The sequence below is a fragment of the Tasmannia lanceolata genome, unplaced genomic scaffold, assembly GCF_043159265.1.
Source record: "Tasmannia lanceolata isolate RefF3 unplaced genomic scaffold, GAP_Taslan_0.1 ptg000012l, whole genome shotgun sequence".
In the NCBI taxonomy this organism is placed as follows: domain Eukaryota; kingdom Viridiplantae; phylum Streptophyta; class Magnoliopsida; order Canellales; family Winteraceae; genus Tasmannia; species Tasmannia lanceolata.
Genome location: NW_027518689.1, coordinates 38,807,598 through 38,833,460, shown reverse-complemented (window position 1 = coordinate 38,833,460; position 25,863 = coordinate 38,807,598). Strand labels below are relative to the sequence as shown.

Genomic DNA, 25,863 nt, shown 5'->3' with positions numbered 1-25,863 from the left:
TGAGTTCATCCCAATATTAAAACATGGATGTATATCAGTCCCTTATATGTATACTTCTCTAAAGAGAACCTGCTAGGAAGAACATTGCCGTTTGAGAAGGTCAAGGAGTTCTTACAAGTTACAACCCTCCAATATTGCATGTTCAACATTACATTAAAAAACGACTTCTTCATGATAATAGCACACCCCCTTACTTTTTGTAAAATGACAAACACATCCCCACTTTGTTACACGTGAAGACGAAATTAGGGTGGCCGTTTATGCTGTCTTTGTAACATTTTCCTTTTCAAAATAAGAATAGAACGAAGATTAAATACATTTATTTGCTTGATTAGGTAAATCTTGAATTTAGTATCTTAACACCTTTGTCAACTTTTTTGTCTTCTTCCCATTTTTGTTACGTACTGAAGCCTGTTTCCTCTCTTCCTGAAACAAAAAAAAAAAAAAAAACAGAAGGGCAAATGATTAAAAAAATGCAAAGTTTTATGGAAATTGTTAATAAAGGGTAGTGATTTGAAAATTATAAAATAAGGGGTGTGAGGTGAGAGAAAATGTGTTTGAAGACAAATATACCCCTCCTACCTCTTTTTTCCCTCCACTATTTCACCTATCCCTATACACTATTACCTTCTCACCTACCGCCTTCTTCTTCAAGGCATTTCTAACTTGGAAAACTCCATGAGAGGGTTTTGAAGGTTGCCATTTACCTACCACCTTCTTCTTCCTCAAGGCTTCATGGAAGGTTTTTGAAGGTTGCCATTGCCATTTTAGTTTTGGAAAAAAACTTCATTGCCAATGTTTCCAAGCTCCATTGCCAATGTTTCCAAGCTCTATTACCATTGTAGTGTTGAAAAAAAAACTCCATTTACAACGTGATAAAGGTCCATTGCCATTGTAGTTTTGAAAAAAAGCCCATTGCCAACGTGATATAGCTCCATTGCCACTGTAGATTGGAAAAAAAATCTCTATTGCTTATTTGGGTACTAAACATAGCTTCGGTTAGGTTTAACATCTTCTCTTCATGTTTTCATATTTTTTGTACTTTGGTTTTTTCACCATATTTATGAGACTCTTTGTTTGGTTGCAATGTTTATCTTGACCTCTCTCTATCTCTCTCTATGCATACAATCATGTTTGGTTACATGTTAGAATCTAGTGATTCCGGGGTAGAAAATGTAGTTCCCTAGTGGTTCCGAGGTATAAAATGTGGTTCCGTAGTGGTTTCAGGGTAGAAAATCTGGTTCCCTAGTGGTTCCGGGGTATAAAATGTGGTTCCCTAGAGGTTCCGAGGTATAAATTGTGGTTCTCTAGTGGTTCCGGGGTATAAAATGTGGTTCCCTAGTGGTTCCGGGGTAGAAAATGTGGTTCCGTAGTGGTTGCGGGTTATAAAATATGGTTTCCTAGTGGTTTCGGAGTAGAAAATGTGGTTCTGTAGTGGTTTCGAGGTATAAAATGTGGTTCCGTAGTGGTTCCGGGGTAGAAATGTGGTTCCCTAGTAGTTTCAGGGTATAAAATGTGGTTCCCTAGTGGTTCCGGGATATAAAATGTGGTTCCCTAGTGGTTCCGGGGTATAAAATGTGGTTCCCTACTGGTTCCGGAGTAGAAAATGTGGTTCCCTAGTGGTTTCGGGTTATAAAATGTGGTTCCCTAGTAGTTCCGGAGTAGAAAATGTGGTTCCCTAGTGGTTTTGGGGTATAAAATGTGGTTCCCTAGTGGTTCCGAGGTATAAAATGTGGTTCCGTAGTGATTCCGGGGTATAAAATGTGGTTCCGTAGTGGTTCCGGGGTAGAAAATGTGGTTCCCTAGTGGTTCCGGGGTATAAAATGTGGTTCCCTAGTGGTTCCGGGGTATAAAATGTGGTTCCCTACTGGTTCCGGAGTAGAAAATGTGGTTCCCTAGTGGTTTTGGGGTATAAAATGTGGTTCCCTAGTGGTTCTGAGGTATAAAATGTGGTTCCGTAGTGGTTCTGGAGTATAAAATGTGGTTCCATAGTGGTTCCGGTGTATAAAATGTGGTTTCGTAATGGTTCTGGGGTATAAAATGTGGTTCCCTAGTGGTTCCGGGGTGTAAAATGTGGTTCCCTAGTGGTTCCGGGGTATAAAATGTGGTTCCCTACTGGTTCCAGAGTATAAAATGTGGTTCCCTAGTGGTTTCGGGGTATAAAATGTGGTTCCTTAGTGGTTCTGGAGTAGAAAATGTGGTTCCCTAGTGGTTTTGGGGTATAAAATGTGGTTCCCTAGTGGTTCCGAGGTATAAAATGTGGTTCCGTAGTGGTTCCGGTGTATAAAATGTGGTTCCATAGTGGTTCCGGGGTAGAAAATGTGGTTCCCTAGTGTTTCCGGTGTATAAAATATGGTTCCTTAGTGGTTCTGAGGTATAAAATGTGTTTCCCTAGTGGTTCTGAGGTATAAAATGTGTTTCCCTAGTCGTTCCGGTGTAGAAAATGTGGTTCCCTAGTGGTTCCGAGGCATAAAATGTGGTTCGGTAGTGGTTCGAGGGTATAAAATGTGGTTCCCTAGTGGTTTCGAGGTATAAAATGTGGTTCCGTAGTGGTTCCGAGGTATAAAATGTGGTTCCGTAATGGTTCTGGGGTATAAAATGTGGTTCCGGAGTATAGAATGTGTTTCCGTAGTGGTTCCGAGATATAAAATGTGGTTCCCTAGTGGTTCCGGGGTATAAAATGTGGTTCCCTAGTGGTTCTGGAGTAGAAATGTGGTTCCCTAGTGGTTCCGGAGTAGAAAATGTGGTTCCTTAGTGGTTCCGAAGTAGAAAATGTGGTTCCTTAGTGGTTCCGAGGTATAAAATGTGTTTCCTTAGTGGTTCCGGGGTAGAAAATGTGGTTCCCTAGTGGTTCTGAGGCATAAAATGTGGTTCGGTAGTGGTTCGAGGGTGTAAAATGTGGTTCCCTAGTGGTTTCGAGGTATAAAATGTGGTTCCGTAGTGGTTCCGAGGTATAAAATGTGGTTCCGTAATGGTTCTGGGGTATAAAATGTGGTTCCGTAGTGGTTCTGAGGTATAAAATGTGGTTCCCTAGTGGTTCTGGGGTATAAAATGTGGTTCCCTAGTGGTTCCGAGGTATAAAATTTGGTTCCCTAATGATTCCGGGGTAGAAAATGTGGTTCTCACGTCAGGCCCGTACGGGCTGGGTCGACCCGCGTGTTACCCGGATTTTTGCCGTATTTTTTAAGATGTTTTTGGGAAATGTTATCCGCACTACCGACACTCCTCACTTTATTAAAAGTACGGTATGGCCCGCACCATAGGATGATCCAAACCGTCCATTAGATGGGCCACAGCCTTAATAGGTTGTGCCCCAAAAGGCATTTCCGTAGGTTTATCCTAACCCTCTGATTAGAATGTTAGAGGGTTGATCCTAACCCTCTATAGATCGGAGGGTTAGGATCAACCTATGGAAATGATTTTTGGGACACAACCAATTTAGGCTGTGGCCCATCTAATTGACGCTTTGGATCATCCTATGGGAGGCCATACCATACTTTTAATTAAATGAGGAGTGCCCTCATCAAAATACAGTAGTGTGGATAACATTTCCCTTTTTTGTATGGGAATTTGCTAGCCACCTTTGCCGAGGCAACTTCTCGACTTGTGGCCCATCCTTTGATGCAAAGATATGCAGAAGTAATATGGGTGCAAAGGTGGCTAGCAAAAGCATAATTGCAAAAAATAGTAATCATTACTTGCAAAAAATAGTAATCATTACAGATTTGTGGCTCAAGTGCTAAGTTTTAAATGAAAAATTACGAAAAAAATGGAAGCAAAGTATTAAAATTACAAAAAAAATATCAAAAGGATACACTAATATATGACAATTACCGAACTACAAAGTTTGACTGTCTTCCGTCAGAAGTCCGAACGTTTGTTCGGACTTCCTTCGGACTTCCGAATGGAATCAATATTTTGGTTATGTATACTGGCTTCCATTCGGAAGTCCGAAGTTTTGTTCGAACTTCCAACGGAAACCAGTAGAATAGGGATAATTCCAAAGATTTTTATTTTCAAATTGAGTAAAAATTCGAAGGATAATAGGGATATACATTGTGATCTTAGTGTCATGCAGGGAACCATAAATTGAAGCTTGATTTTGATGTTTTAGAATAAAAAAATGCAAAGAAAATTGATTTATCTTGAAAATGGGGAAAACAACAAAATTCAATTTTAAGCTCAAAATTCATTTTCTTTGCATTTTGTAACACTCCTTCGATAAGTTTATCATGAATAAACCCTCATGATTACCAAACCCTGTTGTAAAAGGCAACCTTCAAAACCCTTCCATGGAGTTTTCCACGTTAGAAAAGTCTTGAGGAATTCCATGGAGTTTTCCACGTTAGAAAAGTCTTGAGGAAGAAGAAGGTGGTAGGTGAAAAGGTAATAAGTGCATAGGGATAAGTGCAAAAAGGTGGAGAGAAAAAAGAGGTAGGAGGGGTATATTTGTCCTAAAAGCCTTCTTCTCTCACTTGACAACACCTTTTTTATAAATTTTAATTCACTACCCTTTATTCACAATTTAGCAAAAACTTTGCATTTTTTTAATCATTTGCCCAAAACAGAATATATATCCAGGAATTTTTTTTCCATGATAAATCGGTATCTAAAAATCAGGAAACTAGTGTCTCCGAGTGATGAGAAGTGTAAAAATCAAAAAACCAAAAACTCTACTCAAAATCGGATTGTCTTATTCCTGTTTTTTAGCCTCTAGGGCTCATCTCAACCATGCCCTCTCAAATCTCTCTCCTCCCACTGCCCTACCCCTCTCTCACCACCCTGAGACACAGAGTTATCATGAAAAAAAATGGGAAGTGATATATCCGCCCCTTTTGATTACTAGGAACACCCCATGTCAGTGTTTGTGGCAATCAGGGGGCATTGAATTCTTCTGACATAAGTACAACAGCCCCTCTTTAGCCATTGATACACTGACAGGGGTGTTCTGGTGATTAAAAGGGGCGGATATATCATTTCCCCATGTTGCAAATAAATATTGAAGGTAATGAATCCTCAAGTTTCAATAATGAATTTCCTGAATCACACGGATCATAAGAAATTTTACAAAAACAAATAATAATAACATATAAAGTTTATATGTGTACATATGCATGAAAGCGTGAAGCAGGGAAAATTCAAGGCTTCCATGTTTTCATAGTGGAATCCATTCCACAAGTCGCAACCAAATTCCTGTGAGGATGATGAATGACAGCAAGCACATCCTTATCATGAACCTGCAACAGCAAAAAAAAAAAATTTAAAAAAATAAAATCTAATAGGTGAAACATGGGAAGATCAACTCATCTAACATTTGGCAAAAGCTAATACTAAGCTGTTAAATCTGCATCAAGATTAACAAGCCAACTGAAAATTTTTGGTTTCTTTTTAAAATCACTAGTCAAGATGTTCTAGAACTCTAAACAATGGTTTACCAATATAACAAAGTATTGAGCAAACACGAACGGTTGTATCTGCCAAACTGGCAATAAAAAAGTGTATCAATCTCTATGCCAGTCCAATCACGGTACTCGTTTAGTCGTTTGAACTAATCAAATATCGGTCTATATCTAAACCCCGCTTACTTATCGATTTGGAAAGAACATGCATGAAAAATGAGAACAGTATATGTCAATGATGAAAGACCAAGTAACATGCAGTGGACAAGGGCATGGAAGAAGTCAGCATAGCAGCAGAAATTGATGAATAATGGATATGGCCCAAGTATTAAAATGTTGACACCATACCCAATATAAAGTAACAAAGAATCCTTACCTTCATTAGATGCTCAAGTTTACCCGATTGGTGGCTAAAGCAATACATATTCCTGCAAAGCATTAAAAGGACAGGAGTAAATGTGTACTTTACACGAGATAACATAAGAGCATGTAAACCAACCATAAAATGTACAAACATGAGTTCGTGAAAGGAAAATAGAATACCAAAATAAATCATAATGAGAAAACCATTATATTTACTAGGTTAAAAAAACAACCCCCAAAATATCGCAGATAGAATATTTGGTCCCAAAAGTGTTGGTAAAAAGTAGCAATAAATGTCTCTAGCCAAGTCAGCTCAAGGGGTGCACTACCTTGGATCCTTGACAAACGAAAAAGGAGCCAATGTAGAGGATACATGAACCAAGATAGGGAAAATGTTAAAAATGGACAAACAAGAACAAAAGCAATTCAAGCTATGTTGCAAAACAGGTATTGTCAGATTCGTCTAACCTTTAAAAAAGGATTCATGGATTCAGTTAATTATATTATTTTACATGATAATATGATTATATATTAAAAAAATTCATAGGCAAAGTAAGGTAATGTTTTATTTTCATATAAAAAAACTTATTATTAGGATAGATAAAACTCAAAGCATGTGATAAATGTAAATTTGTACTAGGAGAAAAAAAAATAGATTAAAAGGATCTAGAAGTGATGTTGAGAATCCTAAAGTATTGGAATCTGACACGTGTCCGACATGGTACTTGCACCGATTCAGAAAGATCCGTTTAACGTAGAATTCAAAAGTTGAAGCTTTGGGTAAGAAAATAAGCTTGAGGGTCTATCCCAAGTCTTTTTACGAGTGTTATTGTGACAAGTCCCACACCAATAAAAACAAATTTTGTATTCCCAACTCTCCACCACAATTACCAATCTATAACTTCATAATCATATTGCAAACTAGAAGGATAAGCACTGAAGTAAGTAGGTAATTGACTAGACTTGTGAAAACATAGGTATGCAACAATCTTGAGAGAGCCCTTTTAAGATATAGGTAATGGGTAGCCAGTGAAAATCTAAAGGCCCAATCTCATATGGATGAACTTACGGAGGGTATTCAGGACGAGGGGTCGTGGTGTATGTTATTTGCAGATGACATAGTATTAAGTGACAAAACCAAAGCAGGAGTTAATGCTAAGTTGAGTTATGGAGAACTACTTTGGAATCCAAAGGTTTTAGACTTAGCAAGACTAAGACAGACTATATGGAGTGCAACTTTAGTAATGTAAGGAGGCAGGGCGAGGATGTAATAAATATGATGGATCAGAAGGTACCTAAGAGGGATATCTTTCGCTATCTTGGTTCAATCCTACGTAAGGAATGAGAGATTGAAGAGGATGTTAACCACAAAATAAGAGCAGGTTGGTTGAAGTGGAAGCATGCTCCAAGAGTTCTGTGCTCCCGTAAAATGCCTACCAAGTTGAAGGGAAAGTTTTATAAGAAAGTTGTGAGGCCAGCCATGCTGTACGGCCCAGAATGTTGGGCCACCAAGAAGCAGCATGTGCATGAGATGTGCGGCCACACAAGGTTAGATAGAATTAAAAATGAAGACATCAGTAAAAAGGAGGGGTGGCACCAATTGAGGAGAAGATGAGAGAGCACAACTTAAGATGGTTTGGGCATTATCCAACGTAGGCCTTTGGATGCTCCAGTGATAAGAAATGACTCGTGCCAAGTTGATGGAGTAAAAAGAGGTAGGGGCGGACTGAAAACAACTTGGGTAGAAACAGTGAGGAAAGACTTGATGGCTAGGAAGATAACAAGAACATGACCTTGGATAGGAGAATGGAAGCAAATGATCCATGTAGCCGAACCCAACTAGTGTCAGGATTAGACTAAGTCAATTTGAGCCAGGTAGATTCTTTCACCTTCTTCATGAAAATTTTCTAAAGGATTCATTAGCCGACCCCAACTAGTTTGGGACAAAGGCTTAGTTGAGCTGAGTTGAGTTGAGTTGAGTTGAGTTTATGAAGATGACTATAGCAGGGTACTTCCATTATACTAAATGATGCAAAGAGGATTAGCAAAGAGTGCACAAGAGAAGAGCAAAGAAAATAAGCAAGAGTCTATGCATTTCAATCATCGAAACTGGAGTAACATACAACAAAACCTTAAAAACAAAAATTGACCTTGTTTCACCATGATGAAGCAAGCCAAAAGCACACCTAGAAGCCATGCAACAAGAATAGGCTGTAAGAACAAATTTTCCACATTTGGACTGCATTACTATATTCAATCTAGAGAACTCCATCATGAACCTCGAACCCTACCACCTAAAATCATGGGTAAAAATACCCTTGAACAAGACAAAAGCCATTTCCAAGAATATATAGCACACTTTGCAAAGCATTATACTTAATTTTCCTACACATGAACTTGGACCCTTAGTTTAATTCAAAAAAGGATTCGCATTCATCTAATCCAAAAGTTCCACCCACATATTAGCATCCATCTAATTCAAAAGTGCATGGGAAGCATGCTTCCCCTAAATTTGGGAAGCGAGAAGAACATAGCTTCCAAAATTACTTTCCGGGGAATCGAGTTTCCCATCCACAACTAGGATGTTTCTGGTGACCATGGTTGAGACTCTAGGCAGGCATTTTGTGCAAAGGCTCAGCTCCTTAATCACCAATAATGTTGCTGTAGTTTGAGGGTTTGAAAGTTTGACCATCTTTCAAATTGAAAAAAACTCCCCATGGGGAGTAGCAGCACAGCCTTCACGCCATCTTCGATCTTTCACACTATCTTGTCATCCATCACTTGGGAACTCCCCCTTTGGAAGATCTCATGAAGAATAGGCATGATAATTAATTATTCAGAGGCTGATGTAGGAACAGTAACAGCCTTCACCAGAAAGGTAAGATTATTAAAAAAAGAGAGAGATGAGCAAATCAGACACAATGAAGTTTTTTTCTAAGAGTAGGAATTCACAATTCCTATTTCCAGTTTCAGTTTCTAGGAAATGATGTCCACGATATTCAAAACCACTATCAGGAATAAACTAAACAGACAGTAAATGATCTCCCAATGTTCTTAGCTAAGCACCAAAACTACCAAAGACTGTCCCTACATATATCAAAATGGAGCTGATGGGAAGTAACATGCACAGCACCGCATAATGGATTAAAAAGCTGCCAGTAGACCTATTTTATCATAGCAAGAAGAAAATAGATTGAAGAATGAAGTACCTATCTTCACCAACGCAGTAAATCCATTCTCCTTTAGGAGAAACACAGGCTGCAACGAAATCTCCACCTTCTCTCTTACCGGAGGAAAAGCTCTTTACAACCTGCAAAAAAAAAGACAATTGGGATACCGTTCTAAAAATGAACTTAAAAGAGCCTCAACTTCTACAAACAATCAATGATTTACGAAAAAGAAAAAACTCAACCACATAAAAATTTGGAACAATATTGGGAGGACTAAGAGAAAGATCTCCAAATAAGAGCAAACAGCAACCAATTAAACACAGCAAGTTTGATGAGGATCACTATGAACAATACAAAACCCCTAACAAGAAACTATTTGCATCTCACGAAACTCGATTATAATGTCAAATGGATGGGTGTGTCATTTTAAATGAATGCATGAATTTCCAAAAAAAAAAATGACAGAACACGATTGGTATTAAAGTCCCTCCCATAAACAATGGAGATTATAATGTCAAATGGGTGGGTGTGTACTATTAAATGAATGCATGAATTTCCAAAAAAAAGAAGACAAAACACGATTGGTATTAAAGTCCCTCCCATTAACAATGGAGGAATCCATCTTAGTAGCTTTGATCCTGTTTAATTATTACCAAATTATTGTTTGGATTCTTGAATTGTTTGGGCCATTTTCTGCCACAAGGACTCACAGAAAGGATCCAAAACAGACAGTAGCAATAGAGATGCCGAAAATTCCCACCAAGAATCATCTGGCATAGGATCTTCTCGCATTCCATACTAAATGATACAACCCAGCTAACGCGATAGCTGCAAGAGCAGCCAACTCCAGGTCTCTCTCTCTCCCCCAGATCTGAGAAATGATCCTTAGTTTAATATTGCATCTTCAATTCTGATAAGATAGCCCTTTTTTCTCCCCAGCCCCTAAACCACACTACATTGGAGTCCTCCCCGTCAATGACTGGGCTCCGACATTCAAATCGCATCCCGATCTCACATCAGCCTCACATTCATAGAAAAGATCGAAAAACAACAACATCACAAGTACATCTGGAAAATTCTAAAGAGATATGAATCTGCACTACCTCTGCATACCCATCCAAGCATCTTTTCTCTTCAAGTAGCCTTTTCAAGCTTGTTCTTGATGAGATAGTAACGCAGTTAGATGAATCTCTGAAATATCTGTCAATCCTTCTTATATGTCGTGCACTCCTGACCTTTGTTGATTAACATGATTTGTTTGAAGTCGAGGTCGCCACTTGCCACGTCTTCGATGGTATTTGATAATTGAGTTATTGCTTGATGTTTTCTCCACTGTGGATTGAAACCTGTGGGTCTCTATTCACAGGAAAGGGATTTATTTGGTTGGAGGACAAACACAGTGTTATGAGGTGTTTTACTTCCAACACTGCCCTACATTATCTGCACTCCTTCCTTCTCCAACATCTCCTGTTGTTTTACTCTCTGTTAATTTTTTTCAAAATCTCTTCTAGCTCATTGACGCAGCACAAGCACGAGTACAATTCTGGGCAGATATTGTGTACCAGAAGTAACAAAGAAAAAACAAGAGAAAATTAGTAGAAAGTTGAGAAGGAAAAGCATGACGGTGATGATGCTGTTCACACAGCTTCTTGAGAGGGAAAAAACTCTTCTTCAATTCTAAGATCTGTAGTAGCGAGCGAATAAACAACAACCCCCCCCCCCCCCAAAAAAAAAAAAAAAACAAAAAAAACCACCACACACACACAACAATAATGTTGACAAAAGCTAAAAAGCAAACTGAGTTATTGATACTTAACTAATATGAGCCATACAAGTTCCTTCTTTAAAAAATAACTTAAAATGATAGCCGCCACCACTTAAAAACTTATTTAAGGCTCACTTAAGATGTAAAGTAATGACTTAAGTGGATGGCCCACGCCATTTTAAGTCACTAAAACCCCAAAAACGAACTAAAAAAAAAAACTTTTCCCACCATGTCTTTTCAATCATTTTTCCAAAATGTGTTTTTACCCAAATCTGATTCTCATCCAACCCATTCTTTATGATAACCCCACTTAAAATGTGCACCGACACTGTAACTGTAAGGTCCCGATTTTATCGCTCGAATCCTTCTCAACACCGTCCATTGCTATTTATTTTCCACCAAAATGGGGGTAGGTGGGGCCGGCTATTATCCAATGCGGCTAGATCTTAAGATGACCATTGGATGTAGACTCTGGCCCCACTAACTCCCCCACCATTTCCAGCCCAGCCTATCTAAACAAACCCCACCAAACCGTGAAACTGATCCTACTGTCATCCCTAACCTCCAACCGTTAGCAAGAGTTTCTTGGCCACTGTTTTCCAATACCATATCCTTACCTTTCCCAATCACCACCTTTCTGCAAAATCACCCACCTACAGAGTGTTATCGACTCCAACCTCTTCCATCTTTGAATGCCATGGAGGTCATCCTTCGAAAGATCTTCCAAGAACAAAATCTTCTCTGAGTCGTTATCCTAACCAGTGTTTAAAAACTTGTTGACTCGACTCAGAACTCGCCCGAGTCGGCTCCCTTTTACCTTGGCTCCGTTCCGCAATGCACCGTATCCGCATTCCGCATTTTGCCATACAGAGTCAATAAAAACTCCTTTGACTCTCCCGAGTTATGACAAGTTAAACCGCGTTCCGCGTTACATCCACGTTTTTAAACACCGATCCTAACACCTTACGCTAATCGGGAACAAATGAACCAATACCCTCAATGTCAAGGAGAGTGGAGGAGGACCCAATCTAATATTAGAACTCTAGCCTTTGTGATCTCTAGTGATTTAGAACTCTTGGCGTGCGCGCGCGCACACACACACTTGTAAGCTATTTTTGCAGAATCACAGAAATATTAGGTCTAATTACTTCTCGTTGCCTGTTGATAACATTAGTGTTATAAAGATGTCTCATTTGTGTAAGTGATGACCGTACCATGTGATTGAAGAAAATCCATATTTATGAGCATAACATGTGCACTACTTTACGTTTGAAAGATAAATTTTTATATAAACATCGGTTCATGAAAATAAATATATATAGAAACATCTGTATATAAATAGAAATCATGTCCGAGAGAAAACAAGTTCAAGAGAAATAATTAATACATAATTACATAAGAAAATGGAAGACAAAATGTAGTCTTAAAGGTGTGGAGACAAATGTCCCGTGTGTGTGCAGGAGCCATTTTTTGGAAAAAAGTATCCTTAAAAGAAACTTAGGTCTCTAGAACATCTAGTCCCCATGCTAATCCAATAAAGAGGAACTGACGTTGTGTTAATAATTTAGGTCCTGCAGATACTCATACAAGAAATATTCCTAGATCTGGCACATTGGCTGTTAGATCTTCAAGCTAATCTTTTCACCAAAGATGATCAGTAACAGTAAAACTTGCCTGAAGAATGTGGCAAAGGGAGAGTCCACAAACTATATGTCAAACGAAAACCTCATGACTATCTTGCAAAACAGAAGACAATCCTTGAAGGAGCAATTTTGCCCATTACACAGCAAAGGCCGCTTAAACGGCAGCCCATGAAAGAATTTATAAATCAAAGTAACAATGATGGGCAAAAGGTAAATGCTTTCTTTTTCAACCAGGGTGGATGGACCCATACACCACTAAAAAAATAGCATAAGCAATTAGCTTAAAGTGAATCAACTTTAATTATTAAACTTTAAGAAAACTACCAGCCATTCAAATAAAAAAGGAACCTGTCAAGACAACTACACTAACCCCCCACGGTTGAGATGGTTGACCGAATGATACCAAGATACCAATAAAACAACGGTTGAGATAGAATCAATGGAATACAAAGAAAGGGGTCAGAATGCATGAATAAGCAAACTAATGCGACATTAACATTTTAAATCTGATAAGATGCCCCCATGATCATTCATATTACAAAGCACTGATTGCTCATAAAATAAACTATACAGTTCCACAAATACGAAACGATTTAACAATATTAAGCCTAAGATAAGAAACCACTTATTGCATGCAAATAGTGTTCTGAAGTGACCACAACCAACCTATCCCAGTTTAAGAGCAAAAAATACCTGTCCTTGGAGTGTCATGAGGTAGATTGATGATGTCTTGTTACAAACGATTATGTGATCTGTATTTTTGGGGAACAAATGGACGGAGTACACAGTTGCATCACCTCCCTAATATTCCATAGAGAAACATTTATTCAATCACGCTGGAGACTTCAGACACAATAGAGATGAAATAAAATTGCATATGGACAAAAGATGCCCTGATGGAGAGGGCAAGACATAAGTTGCTGCCCAATAAATACCCTTAAAGGAGGTGGCGGCTTGAATGTCTGCAAACAATCTGTAGTTTTCATATCCCAGACCTGCAATAAGTAGAAAAGTTAACCACAAGATGAAATTACTACAAAGTAACGCAAGAAAAAAAAAACCCTTTTTGGTTGCACAAACGCTCGAAATAATTGGAATTTCAAATGCCAATGAATGCCTCCTTGTTTGGTTGCCAATATTGCAATGAAATTCCACTTGCCTACTCAACATGTTTGAGACATCATTATTGCTTTTCCCCCATGCAGCTCTAATGTTCCCCTACTCATCTTCCAACCAAATTCTACCAAAATGATGAAATTTTGGTAGAAAAATAGTGGAAAAGGTCCATTCAAAAAAAGAATAGTGGAAAAGGTCTTCTCTTTTCTCTCTCTCCCTCTTCGCTATCTCTCTCTATTGGTAATGACACCCCTACTTTTTCCTCTACTCTCTGAGCCACCCTCACGCAACTAAACATAGCCTTAGATATCAAGACGAACAGAAAGTAAAGGGCACATGCAGAATGTAACTGACCTTTACAGTGCAATCGCTGGAGGCAGTAATCACACGACCACCATCATTTGTAAAAATTGCATTATTCACAGCGGATGTGTGGCCGCGAAATTCTTTCAACAACTTCCCAGACTTGAGGCCATGGATTCTGCCATTAGTGATCACTGATCAGTAAAATTATCATGAAAATGAGATAAATCCAAGTGATATTTCCAGTCAAATGATAATTGCTTAGGCCCGGTTAGTTTTGGATTTTGAGAAGTAATGACCCCGTTATACACAATGGTAGTCCTGTTGGTAAGAACCTTAGGGCCCGTTTGGATACCTCATATTTGTGTTCGGATTTGGAATTGAATTTTGAATACAAAATGAATAGATCCGCCAGCTCATGCTGAGGGAGAAAGAGAGGGAAGGGGAACTTACTAGTGGAGTGGAGAGGTTGAGGAGCAAAGAGGGTGAAGGAAACTGCCAGATATGTGGATTTCCAATTACTTATTTAGTTATTTCCACAGCATATTTGGAAATCTGAATTTTTCACTGTCAGCCGCTGATTTGGAAATCCAAGGATTTGATCCGGATCCAAAGCACAATGCAAAAAGGGCTGCAAATGTCAGAAATTCAAATCAAAATATTCTTGGCATCCAAACGGGCCCTTAATGCTGAGTTTGTTTTGGATTTTTTAGAACCGATTGCGAGTCCAAAACTGATTATTGGAGTCAAAATTAAACGTAAATATGAGACCAAGGGGTGGTGGAGGAGAATGTCAAGATCGTCAATGCATACGATGAAGAAGCAGTAACACGGTAAAAGAAAAGGGGGCTTAGTATGGCACATATTGTCCCCCGTATGTGCTACCTTTGATTCAATAAAATCATTAATTGAAAAAAAAAAACATGTGGGTCATGATTTACTTCAAAAATAATTAATAGCTCTGCAGTTTTAATGGAAGCTCAAAATTAGTAAAATATTATAGGTCAGGAAAATGCCCTTGATCTTTAAGAAAACCTTGCAGTACTGTCAAGGGATGTACTTAGTAGCTGGCTTCCATCTCGAGAGAATATAACGCTGACGACAGCCTGTGAATGTGCACGCTCAAGACGTCGGAAGCATTGTCCTGTCCTCAAACGCCACACCTGGAAAAAATTAAATCAACGCAACATGAAGTGATGGTAAACAGAAAAAGGCAGTTTACCATGTCGAGAAGTTACAAATAATTTTTTTATCAACAAAAGAGATTTGCATCAACCTTATCTTGAGACATCACTTATCATGGGTTCACAAAATAAGCAACACAAACCATCTACAATTACTGCTAGAAGTATCACTTATATTTAATTAAACTAATATAAAGAAACCTATTTACCAGAAGTCTAGATTTAGTAGCCCAACTCAAAGAGAATCTAGCAGCCCAGAGAAATGTCTTTGGAACCATATGGAATTTTAAGATGAACCAAAGACAGGTAGATGTTTTCCAAACATAGGTAGCTAATGGTGTTGATAAGTAAGTTGGTAGGAAATCATGTGGAGATGAGATGAGCAAAAAATTGTACTTATCAGGTGATTCCAAATATATACATATATATAGGGATAAGTCAACTAATGATATTAAATGGTCTGAAAGAATAACAATCAAATAAGTGAATAACCACATTTTTTTCTTGTATGGTAAGGCATATATGATTAAATGCAAAATTGTCAAGAAAAGAAACAGGCACCGCAACCAGTGACTCTGAAACACGAACACGTGGGTCAAGAAACTTCACTACGTGGATTCCCTCGCTAGATCTGGCGTTCTCAAAGAGGGGCTGGAGTGGTTCGACTTCCTTCCCCCGTGAAAAGTGTGTGCTGTATTTTCCATTGTGTTTTGTTGCTATTTCTGTTTTCTCTCTTTGTATCTCTGGTGGACCACCTTGGCTCCCTTTTCAATATATTACCATTTCAAAAAAAAAAAAAAAACTTCACTATATTTTACAAACCATTTAGTTGAAGATTACATGTTGAGATTCACCTTAATCTTTCCATCCTTTGACCCAGATGCAAGCATCTCAGAATCTCTACTAAAATCAACACAGAGAGCAACATCCTCATGCATCATAAAAACCTCCTGCATTGCTCCAGCATGTTAGTAATTTCACAACCACAACTTTGAAGTGGAGAAACCGCAAACTTAGAAATAATTAAACATTGGCACAAGCTTAAACCATGCTGTAACAGGAACAAACATCTGATTAAAAGAAAACAGTCAATACACTGAAAAACTGTTTCGTTAATTAGTGCTGATGCATTACGTGCAAGGCGGGAAGCCAATAATAAAATAAAGGAAGATGCACATGACACATTTGTCTCAGATATGACCAACTCAAGAGAACCATAGTTTTAAATTTCGGCCGAAATTTCAGATTTCGGCCGAAATATTTCGGTTTTGGTTTGGACCGAAGCCGAAATTACATTGAATCGGATTTTCACATGATTTCCCATAAATTTCCCCGAAATTTTGGCCGAAATTTTAACCGAAATTTTGTTTTTCACCCTTATTTACAAAATTTCTACCGAAATGTAAAGATTTCCACCGAAATTACCGAAATTTCCACTGAAATGGCCGAAATTTTGTACTTTTCGGTGGAAATTTTAAGGAAACCAAAATTTTTGTCAAATTTTTACATGATTTCGGCCGAAATTTCCACACCGTTGTGGCTGAAACCGACACCAAAACCGACATTTAAAACCTTGAAAAGAACTCACATCAGTCTGATATTGAAGATCCTTCTTGAGTTTCCCGCTTATATAGTCCCAAACCTGGAAAGGCTCCAAAGTCAAGTGACAATCCACTATAAAAACAGCCAAACAGTAACAATGTTTCTCGGTCATCATACCTCAACAAATCCATCATTTGAGCATGAAACAAGGCACTGGCCATCTGGTGAGAAACGAGCACACTCTGGAAAAGTTTTTCCAAACTGCAAAGGTCCATTTGAAATGGAATGAATGGATAAGAGAAAATTATAGCAATGCTGAATGAATAAAGATCTTTCAATCATAAATAGGAACCACTGATTTTAACAACACAATAAAAGATTGAGCAATTTCAATGGATTCAAAGAACCATGCATCAAGAATTAATAAAGAGGTAGTATTTAGAACAAATTCATGCACTAGATAAGAACAAGTGTTACATATTGCAAACCCTGAAATCAAGCATAGAAGTGGATAAGCACAAAAAAACAATGAACCTTCATTTACCAGTATAATATACAGCAAGCATTTTAGAGCACCTTTTACTTTGCAAGTGGTTACCATTAAACAAAAAACACAAGAGAAATGTCACTGCAAGGAATTTTGTTGGTAGGTAAGCTGAGACCCAACCCGCAACCACAGGGTCATGTAAAGAAGCACCACCCAATTGAGCTATAGGCTTAACACTATGTCGACGAAATGGATTAAACCAGTGAGTGTTCTCTGAAATTTGTTCCACTTTACACATCAATCATGTCATATACAAGAAGCAATAGTGTGAATGCAACCATGGGTGACACCAATATTAAGGGCTCACAAGTCCTAGCAACAATTTGATGGAATGGACAACAGATAATGCATGCAGAACACCAGAAGAATTTTACCAATGTCATTGAGTGGTAAGGCAAGCTATAGACATACAAAAGCAAAGCTTTAAAAGGAAGTTAATATTATTAACACTTTCTTTATTGTTTGATCCCGTAAATAACTAATCACGCATAGCATGACAAATGACAGATAAACTAATGTTTGGGGGCTCTGAATGCATGTCAGAACTCGCATTGAACAAGTACAGGCACACTATAAGTGAGCGCTTCTCAGTTGAAGAAAGAAAATACTTTTAAGCTACCTTAATTGTGTGCCCAAGAGTTGTTGGGTACATATCATCTTCATCTTGCTTCATTGCAGCAGTTCCTCGGAAGAGGTCAAACTGTGTACCTGGGGGCAGCAGTCCTGGTACAGAAAATTGGGATGCTTCAACAACATGGATCGATTAACATTTATCACCTTAACATCACAAAATGCTAGTCCGCGAAGGAATAAAAAAAAATAGTAACCTTGGTGTTGCTGCCACTTCAGAGCCTGACCGATCAGAGACATCAAACGTGATGGTGGCACCACATTAACTTCAGCAGCCAGAGCTGGAGCATCCAAAACCAAAATATTATATACAGTGAGATATCAGGAGGGGAAATTGCAAAGGCAAGGAAGAGAACATAAGGAGATATCTTTATGACCACTATAAAAGTATAAATACATTTTTTTTTTTTGAAAATTAGTATAAATACATCAATACATGATATGTTGATATGTATTAATATTGCCTTGGAAGCAAATCTTGTTCGTTTGTTCTGGCCCCACCATGGTACATGTGGCACATGTTAGAGGACAAGAAGCTTACCAACGAATGGGCCCCTGAACGGATTGCTCGTGGTCCAAAAGTATGAGCAGTTAGATGATGCTACCCATCTAGTATGGCATTTAATGTAAACCACTGGCAACTTTCATTACAGCCATCGTTCTGTTTACTATTGATAGGATGATGCATTGTCCAGGTGTTGTGATTTGTGGACTATGGACCATACACGGTGGAGCTTGTGTGTTGCCTATCCATCATTGACATCCCGATTCCTCCTACATGAGCCCCATGCATGAGGGTGGAGTCAGCCAAGACCCTATCAAGAGATTTGGTCCAGGGACCATGATATTACAACCATATCAATCAATCTATCCATCTATCTAGAATGTCCGTAATCCATATACATGCATATGTGTATAGACTAATGTGCTCTTTGCACTGAGGGGGAGAGACAGTGGATCATCTACTTGTATATTACAGAGTGGCTAGAGAAGTTTGGGGTAGACTCTTGAATAGATTTGGTATTGCTTGGGTCTTCCCCAAAAAATTCTTGGAGGTATTTGAAAGTTGGACGACAGCCCCTTTTTTTTTTGAATGATCACCAATTTTATTGAAACAAAAAGACCGAGATGGTTAAAGTACAAAGAGGGAGAAGAACATTAGAAAGAGCTGAGAACAAAAAGGAAACATTAAGGAGGTAAAGAATCAAAAAGGGCCAATGCTTCTTTCGACACGCCCAATCTAGCCAAGTTATCCGCCACCTCGTTAGCCGATCTCCAAATATGCGTAAAGGATAAAGACAGATATTTGGAGCAATCCAAGATCTCATCAAAGTAACTGTCGAACTTCCCCTGGAAGAGAAAAGGGAGAATATTGTGGCAAGTTTTCTTCCTAGCTACTATTTGGGCAAAATGAAAGGGAAGAAATGTTAGGATATTCAAGGGCTTTACAAAGGGGGCGCAGTTTATCATCAATAAAGTTATTGCTTTAACTATATCTTGGGTGAAAACATTCCCAAGCTTCAGACTTGTATCTGCATATGATCTATGGCATGATTACAGAGAGATATGTGAGGGAGCGGCTAATGAACCCAAAGTGATTGAAGCTTGGGTGCCTCCAACTCACGGAATTCTAAAGCTGAATCTTGACAAATCAAGTACGGGAAATCCTGGACCATCGGGTACTGCCGTATTGGAGGCCTGTTGAGGAATGAAGAGAGGGAGGTGATTTGGGCCTATAGAGGCCCCATTGGTGTAGCAGACACAAACGAGGCGGAGGTACGCGCCATCCATCAAGGCATCAAGATGCTTTGTAATGTTGATATGAACAAGGTGGTGGTGGCAGTGTTTAAAAAAAAAACGCGATGACTCGGCCCGGACCTCGGCCGAGTCGACTCGGTTTCGTGGTGACCGCGTTTGAGTTGCGGACTCAGCGAGTCTGGACTGAGTCAAGCAATATCACTCATCTATGAAATGATACATTCGGCCCTTTCATACTGGGACAGCCCCCTCTAAGAAAAGATAGTTATAAACACACTAAGGTGGCTTTTCCAAGTAAAAAATGGGGGTGCATATATCACTACCCATAATTAAAAAAAGAAAACTTTTTTCAAAATTGCTTTGACAGACTTCAATAGGACATTCTGTCTATGATGGTGACTCAATGCTGCCCTCTTTATTTCCTTTCTTCTTTCATTTATTTCCAGGTGTACTAGGCAGCTAAAGTAGACCCATTTTTCCATGCAAATGTTGAAAAAATTGGGCTGCAATTGAAATTTGAACGTTGGATGATCCAAACCGTTGAATGATCCCATGTCATATCTATTTGTAATTGGTTGGATCATCCAGGCCATCCATTTGATAGGTAATAACACAAGTAGGTTGCACTCAAAAATTCATTTCAATAAGATGATCCCAGCCCTACGATCCAAAGTGGAACTACATGGAAACCTCTGTAGATCATAGGGTTGGGATCATCCAATGAAAATGATATTTGGGGCAAACATATTTACAATCTGGCTCATCAAATGGACGACCCATCTGCCTTGGCCGCGACAACCGCGTTCGCGTCGACAAGGATTTTCTTCGGCCGCGTTCAGCGTCAAAACCGCGTTTTTAAACACTAGGTGGTGGAAGGGGACTCTCTCAAAGTCATTAGATGGCCTCGAGGTGCAAAGGCCGTGGCTCGGAGATTTGCCGCCTTTTTTATGAAATACAGGACAGAATTGGGGCGACATCGGTCTCTTTTATGCACGTGAGGCGGTCTATCAATGGCGAAGCTGATAAATTAGCACGTGAAGGGGTGTTTCCAAAGAAACTGTCGAGTTCTTCGGCTTTCTTCCTCCCTATTGTTTTTTTATGTATATTGGCTTCTGTTTCTTGATTGTACTTCGATAGCTTGTTCCGAGACCTCCTCAGTCTCAGTTCTTATTTAATGAAATATATTTTGCCATTCAAAAAAAAAACATGCATGCGCGAACACGTGCGTGCGTGTGTGTGTGGATAGATATAAACAAATGCAGAAGTATGATAGGAAGATGCAATGTGCCTCCCATAACAAAGATCGAGGGAGCTCCACAATGGGACGAGGAAGAGATGGTGAAAGATTTGCATCCTCCCACAATGGAGAATGACCTTCTCCCTGCTTCTAAGTTCTAACCCATAAAACGCCATTTGCTTCTCCACGGACTATATTTGTATTCATAAATAGATGCAATGTGTCTCCCCCGACCATAACACAGATCGAGGGAGCTCCGCAGCGGGAAGGAAGATGAAGAGTAAGATTGGCATCCTCCCGCGATGGACAATAGGAGCCCTTCTCCCCGCTTCAAACCCCTAATACACTCCTAGCTGCTCTATGGACCATACCCTCTGCATCAATTGGTTCACACCACTGTCGCCCAACAGCCATACCATCAACTTACACCATCAAATTCCTTCAATGAAGAGATTGCATTGTGTGGCAATTGCAACTTAGCGTGAGAAAGTATGACATGTTCCTTCAGAGATTCCAAAAAGGGAAGTCAACATGGAGGAACTTGTCATTTTGTCAATCTAGGAATACACAAGTACTTTTAGGGATCTCATGATTGATTCAGGGAATGATGGGTTCTTTCGCAATATTAGGTTTCTTCTTATATCTCATTCTTTGTATGTTCTTTAGGGCTTGAATAATATTCTAAGAATTTCATGATTTTTTATCAGTTTTTTTTCATGATGACCGGAAGCAGTCCTATTTGGAGATTTTTAAGAGATTAGAAAGAAAAAGTAATCTGAAATTTGTTTAGAGAGACAACAGAATTTCTTAGCAAGATGGTATTTGTCCTTTAATTTCATGTCACAAAGTCTTCTTTCTTAATTTCCGATACCATGAGCTGATAAAGTTGTGCTTTGTTATCTTTTATTTTAGATGATCATCATGGATGTGATCGTTGGAAGGTCATAGATATACACAATATGTCCCCTCCCTCCTTCCCTCCCTCTCAAATCAAAACCCGTAAAAAAACACAAGAGAATAGCAGTTCTGGATTGCTTTTTGTACAAAAATAATAGACAATCCAATACTAACCAAATCTGCAGGATTGTTCTTCCTCACCCTCATGTTCCTTCTCCCTCTACTTTCTCTCAGCACAAATCTTTCCTTTTCTAACAGAAAAGTTTTCAAAAGGGAAGTTTGGATGCACTTCTTTTAAAAAAATACAAAAGTTTTATCTTAATGCAAAGAATAGACGACCAACCTCTCAAGTCTTTACATTGCTACAGTTTCTTCATTACTCACATAGCAGCCTTTGGGACCCCGATCCCATGTTATATGTTGGACAATTGGGGCCAGAGTCAGGCCATAGTAGCCGGGAACTGCTTGGACGGGTGGGAAACTCGTTTCCCCTAAAACACGTTTAGGAAAAGTTTCCGAAAGGTGATGAAAAAAATAGGGGAAACGTTTCTGAAATGCATGGGAAACATATGAGAAACATATGTGAAACATGTGTGAAACATGTGTGAAACGTGTGAGAGACGAATGGAAAACTTAGAGAAAATGTATTGAAATGTGTGGGAAACATGTGTGAAACTTATGAAAATCGTTTTGGAAAAAAAAAACATAAAATTGTGGAATAGGTATTAAAAAGGAAAACAATATATACATGATATTAACAAATTTAAAATCTACAAAACGATATATTTCTTGTTTTTCTTGTCTTTCATATGTTTTCATTAATGTTTCTCTGTTGTTTCTGAAATGTTTCTAATATGTTTTCCAAATGCGTTTCTCATTCGATTTTCAATCGTTTTTTTGTTTCTCGTTTGCCCTTTATTTTTTCCCTGTGTTTCCCATTTCCGTTTCACGTTTCGCTTCCTAAATTTGTTTCCCACCTTGGTAACTATGGGTCTGACACACCAGGCACATAATACATGCACACACAAAGATGGAGAAAGAGCACATACCATGACTTCAACAAAAAATCATGTTACTATAGAACATGATATATATAAAACAATTCGCATCTTCATAAAGGTGTACCATGTAAGCATTATTCAGCTTTTAAATAATTGATGGTTAAGGAAAATATTGGTCAGTTCAAATCTGTTTTTTTTTTATGGTAGAAGATAAATTGATGAAAAGGGGGACCTACATAGTCAGTTCAAATCTGCCATTGGCAGAATCCTTGAAATATTTAGAATGGAAGTGAACTATATTCCTTTAACATGCAGAACAATGAGCATATATGTATTTCGGATTTGCTTCAGTTTTTCTTGTCTTTAATCTTTTTCTAACTTTAAAAAAAAAAATAAACTTCTTAAAGTTTAAGAAAATTAGAAAAAAACGAAATGTCCATTGTTATGCAATTGCCAACTATGGTCCAAAGCAATGGCAGCAATAATCAGGAAGTCTGAAGACAGCTACTATCAGAAGAAGGGGAAAGCATTGCAGCGAAATAGCAAAATAAAACCTTGAGCAATTTGTGCACGTCTCTTCTCCTTGGATGCTTCTTGATATGCCTGCCACAAAAGTCATGACGGTCAATACTCTAAAAAAAGCAACATAAGGATCATTTTACAATTGCTAATGGTGATAAAAGAAAGACTATACAAATAATAACCAAAGGGACGATTGTACAAAAACTATAGAAGTCTGTCAATGCAGCCACCACGCTGACGCCAACCAAAAGAAACTCAAGTTTACACAATTTAAGTCAAAATTTAATAAAGTAAACACAGAAGACGAAATAGGAAATAACTACACAAAATCAAAAGGCAAACCTCATGGGGGTCAAAGTACGTCCGGACCAGTAGACGTTCAAGACGCAAATATCTTTCAGGCTGCTCCTGTTTCATGACACCCATGGACTGAGTTTGTCTCAAAATAGCTCGTGCAGTATCCAACTCACGAAGCTCGATCATTTCTAAGACAATCTGTAAATCAGAAAAGGGTGGACATAAACACCTGAGCTATTTTAAATAAAGCCTGTCTATAAACACCTTTGTTACTTCTCACTAAAAAAATCTTGGCCACTTCAAATAAATATGATAGAAGTACAATGAAATCAAAACAGGTACGGATATTATCAATTGAAGATGAAAATGAAAGGAAAACAAATAAGGTTCAAATTTGAATGCCACCATACTGCAAAACAATCAAAGCACGAGATAATAGAACTCTTATTTTCTTGCGAAAAATATTCATGTACAAGCCAATAAACCAAAACTGGGACAATGCAATATTTCTTGAAAATGGCGTAGGTCCTTCTTAAGTGAGGAGGATAAAACCAACAATGAAAATCAGAGAATCATTAAAGGATAAATATTCCAGGTTTTATTCTGAAAGATTTATTTTTTCCGATCCCCCCAGCTTGGTAAATCTCAAAACCCAACATATGATTTCTCCCCTGGCTATGAAATATGCTCTATCTATTCCCAACACAAAGCACAGTTCTCACCTTTCACAGGGCAGCTTGTTAAATTTTAAATTCAATATGGTCTTAGAAATTTTTCTCGAAGGAGGATATACTAATTTGTCTATAGAATTAATATCCAAGTGATTGAAACAAACATGCAACTAATGACAAATGAACAAATAAAAGGGGGGCAAATGTACAAAAACCTGCTCATACAAATCCTCCAACTTCTTTCTAGGAAGCTTAAGCTGTGCTACTTGAGGCAATATGGCATCCCACCTTCCACTATTGATGTCTGCAACAAATGTTTCAAGGCTGTCCACAGTGTTCAGAGATACCTGGCACTCGCTCTGCAATATCTGAAATGTTTGGTGCAAAGAATTTTCTTTGCAAAACTGAAGAACAATCTTAATAACACTGCAAGTGGGGAAAAGTAACAGATTTAGATCACCTTATCCTGCCCTGGAAGACACAACCATAAGAACAATTATTCGTCATGCGTGAAAAAAAAAATAAAGAAATTGAGATACGCACTAACAACTCCAATATTCCAGCAAATTTCGAGGCAAAATTGACTTAAACAGGAAGATTCAACGATCCGCAAGACAAATACAAACGCAAGCTCCAAAATCAATTAAAGTGAGACGAGAGCAACTCAATTCAGAGATAATAATAATAATAATAACTAATAAATAAGGCCTAGTAATATCCGCACGACAATGTTTTGATAATGGAGCGACTCACACTGTTTTACACTTCCCTGATTGGCAGCTGAGAGCATTTTGGGAATTCTAATAGCCTTTAAAAGTTGGTTAAACGATGTAAAACTGAGAACCATGTCATAAACCCTAGAAAACTGCAAAATCCAAACTTGTCCCCATCCAAAATCTCTTACTGGTACATTGCCACGCGCATACGTATTTCTCAACAAATTCGGTATGTTATTTCATGCAGAGCAAACATAATAGCATTATCATCAGCTCTTCTCTACGAAAGCATCCATAATTTAACAGATATAACTAAACAATACGAAATATAAACCCTTCGACTCCAAAACCATGGATTTAAAGATGAGAAATCCGTGCGGAATTCCAGGAAAGATGAAAAGAAGGAAAGAATAAAAAAGTCTTGAGGGTAAACTTACTCTCGAGCTTCAATTTCTAGGGTAGACATGGTAGTTGTTTGTTACGGGAAAAGGCGAGCTCTTTGGGCGCTCGTTAATCTCTCGCTTTCTCCAGGAACATACATCGAACAAACCCTACTATGTAGGAAACTAGGAAATAAAGAAAACGAGATTTCGCGCGCCCTAAGAAGCCAGTTGTGTTGAAGGGCATTTTCGTATTTTGGGATCCCGAAACGCCCAAACCAAGGGCCGCTGAAACGCCCCAAAACGTAGTGGGTGATCGAGACCGTTGATCTGATGGGCCACTATTTGGTGAGATAATTGGTCCAAAGCCCATACCGGAGTGAGATCTCAACCGTAGGATCAAACGTGGAGAAAAAATCAACAATTTAAGTTTATATAAAACAATGAGCAGATTTCACCTCGCCCAAAATCAGCCCATTCATTTTTTGTGAGCTTTTCGCTCATCAAGACTCAAGAAACAAATGGAGCACCAATCCGTATATTTCATCACTAGTGTGTTCTGTTTGCAAACGAGAATGACTTTTGATACCTGTAAACTGTTAGGTTTTAGCTGAAGAAAACTCACTTAAGATTACGTGCGGATTAAATAATTAGATAGTCAAGAGAGTAATCAAACAAAAGAACACAAAAGATTTACGTGGAAAACCCATAGGGCAAATCCG

General features: G+C 38.5%; 1 protein-coding gene across 2 annotated transcripts; it reads right to left on the bottom strand.

Moving 5' to 3' along the window:
- Positions 1-4,999: 4,999 nt before the first annotated feature.
- On the bottom strand, positions 5,000-25,354 carry LOC143888150 (suppressor of mec-8 and unc-52 protein homolog 1-like). 2 transcript variants are annotated; one of them, XM_077392482.1, is made up of 16 exons: positions 25,199-25,354; positions 24,261-24,471; positions 23,420-23,572; positions 23,110-23,158; positions 17,860-17,943; positions 17,652-17,755; positions 16,663-16,746; positions 16,532-16,585; positions 15,798-15,893; positions 14,795-14,922; positions 13,811-13,937; positions 13,276-13,335; positions 13,034-13,141; positions 8,972-9,072; positions 5,776-5,827; positions 5,000-5,237 (listed from the first exon to the last, which is right to left on the bottom strand). In XM_077392482.1, exons 1-16 carry the CDS (start codon positions 25,225-25,227, stop codon positions 5,139-5,141), a joined length of 1,539 nt encoding a protein of 512 aa, XP_077248597.1. In that variant the 5' UTR covers positions 25,228-25,354; the 3' UTR covers positions 5,000-5,138. The 2 variants fall into 2 exon arrangements, with proteins under 2 accessions (XP_077248597.1, XP_077248598.1); XM_077392483.1 differs by lacking the exons at positions 5,000-5,237; positions 5,776-5,827 and adding an exon at positions 5,865-7,948.
- Between the last annotated feature and the right edge of the window lie 509 nt (positions 25,355-25,863).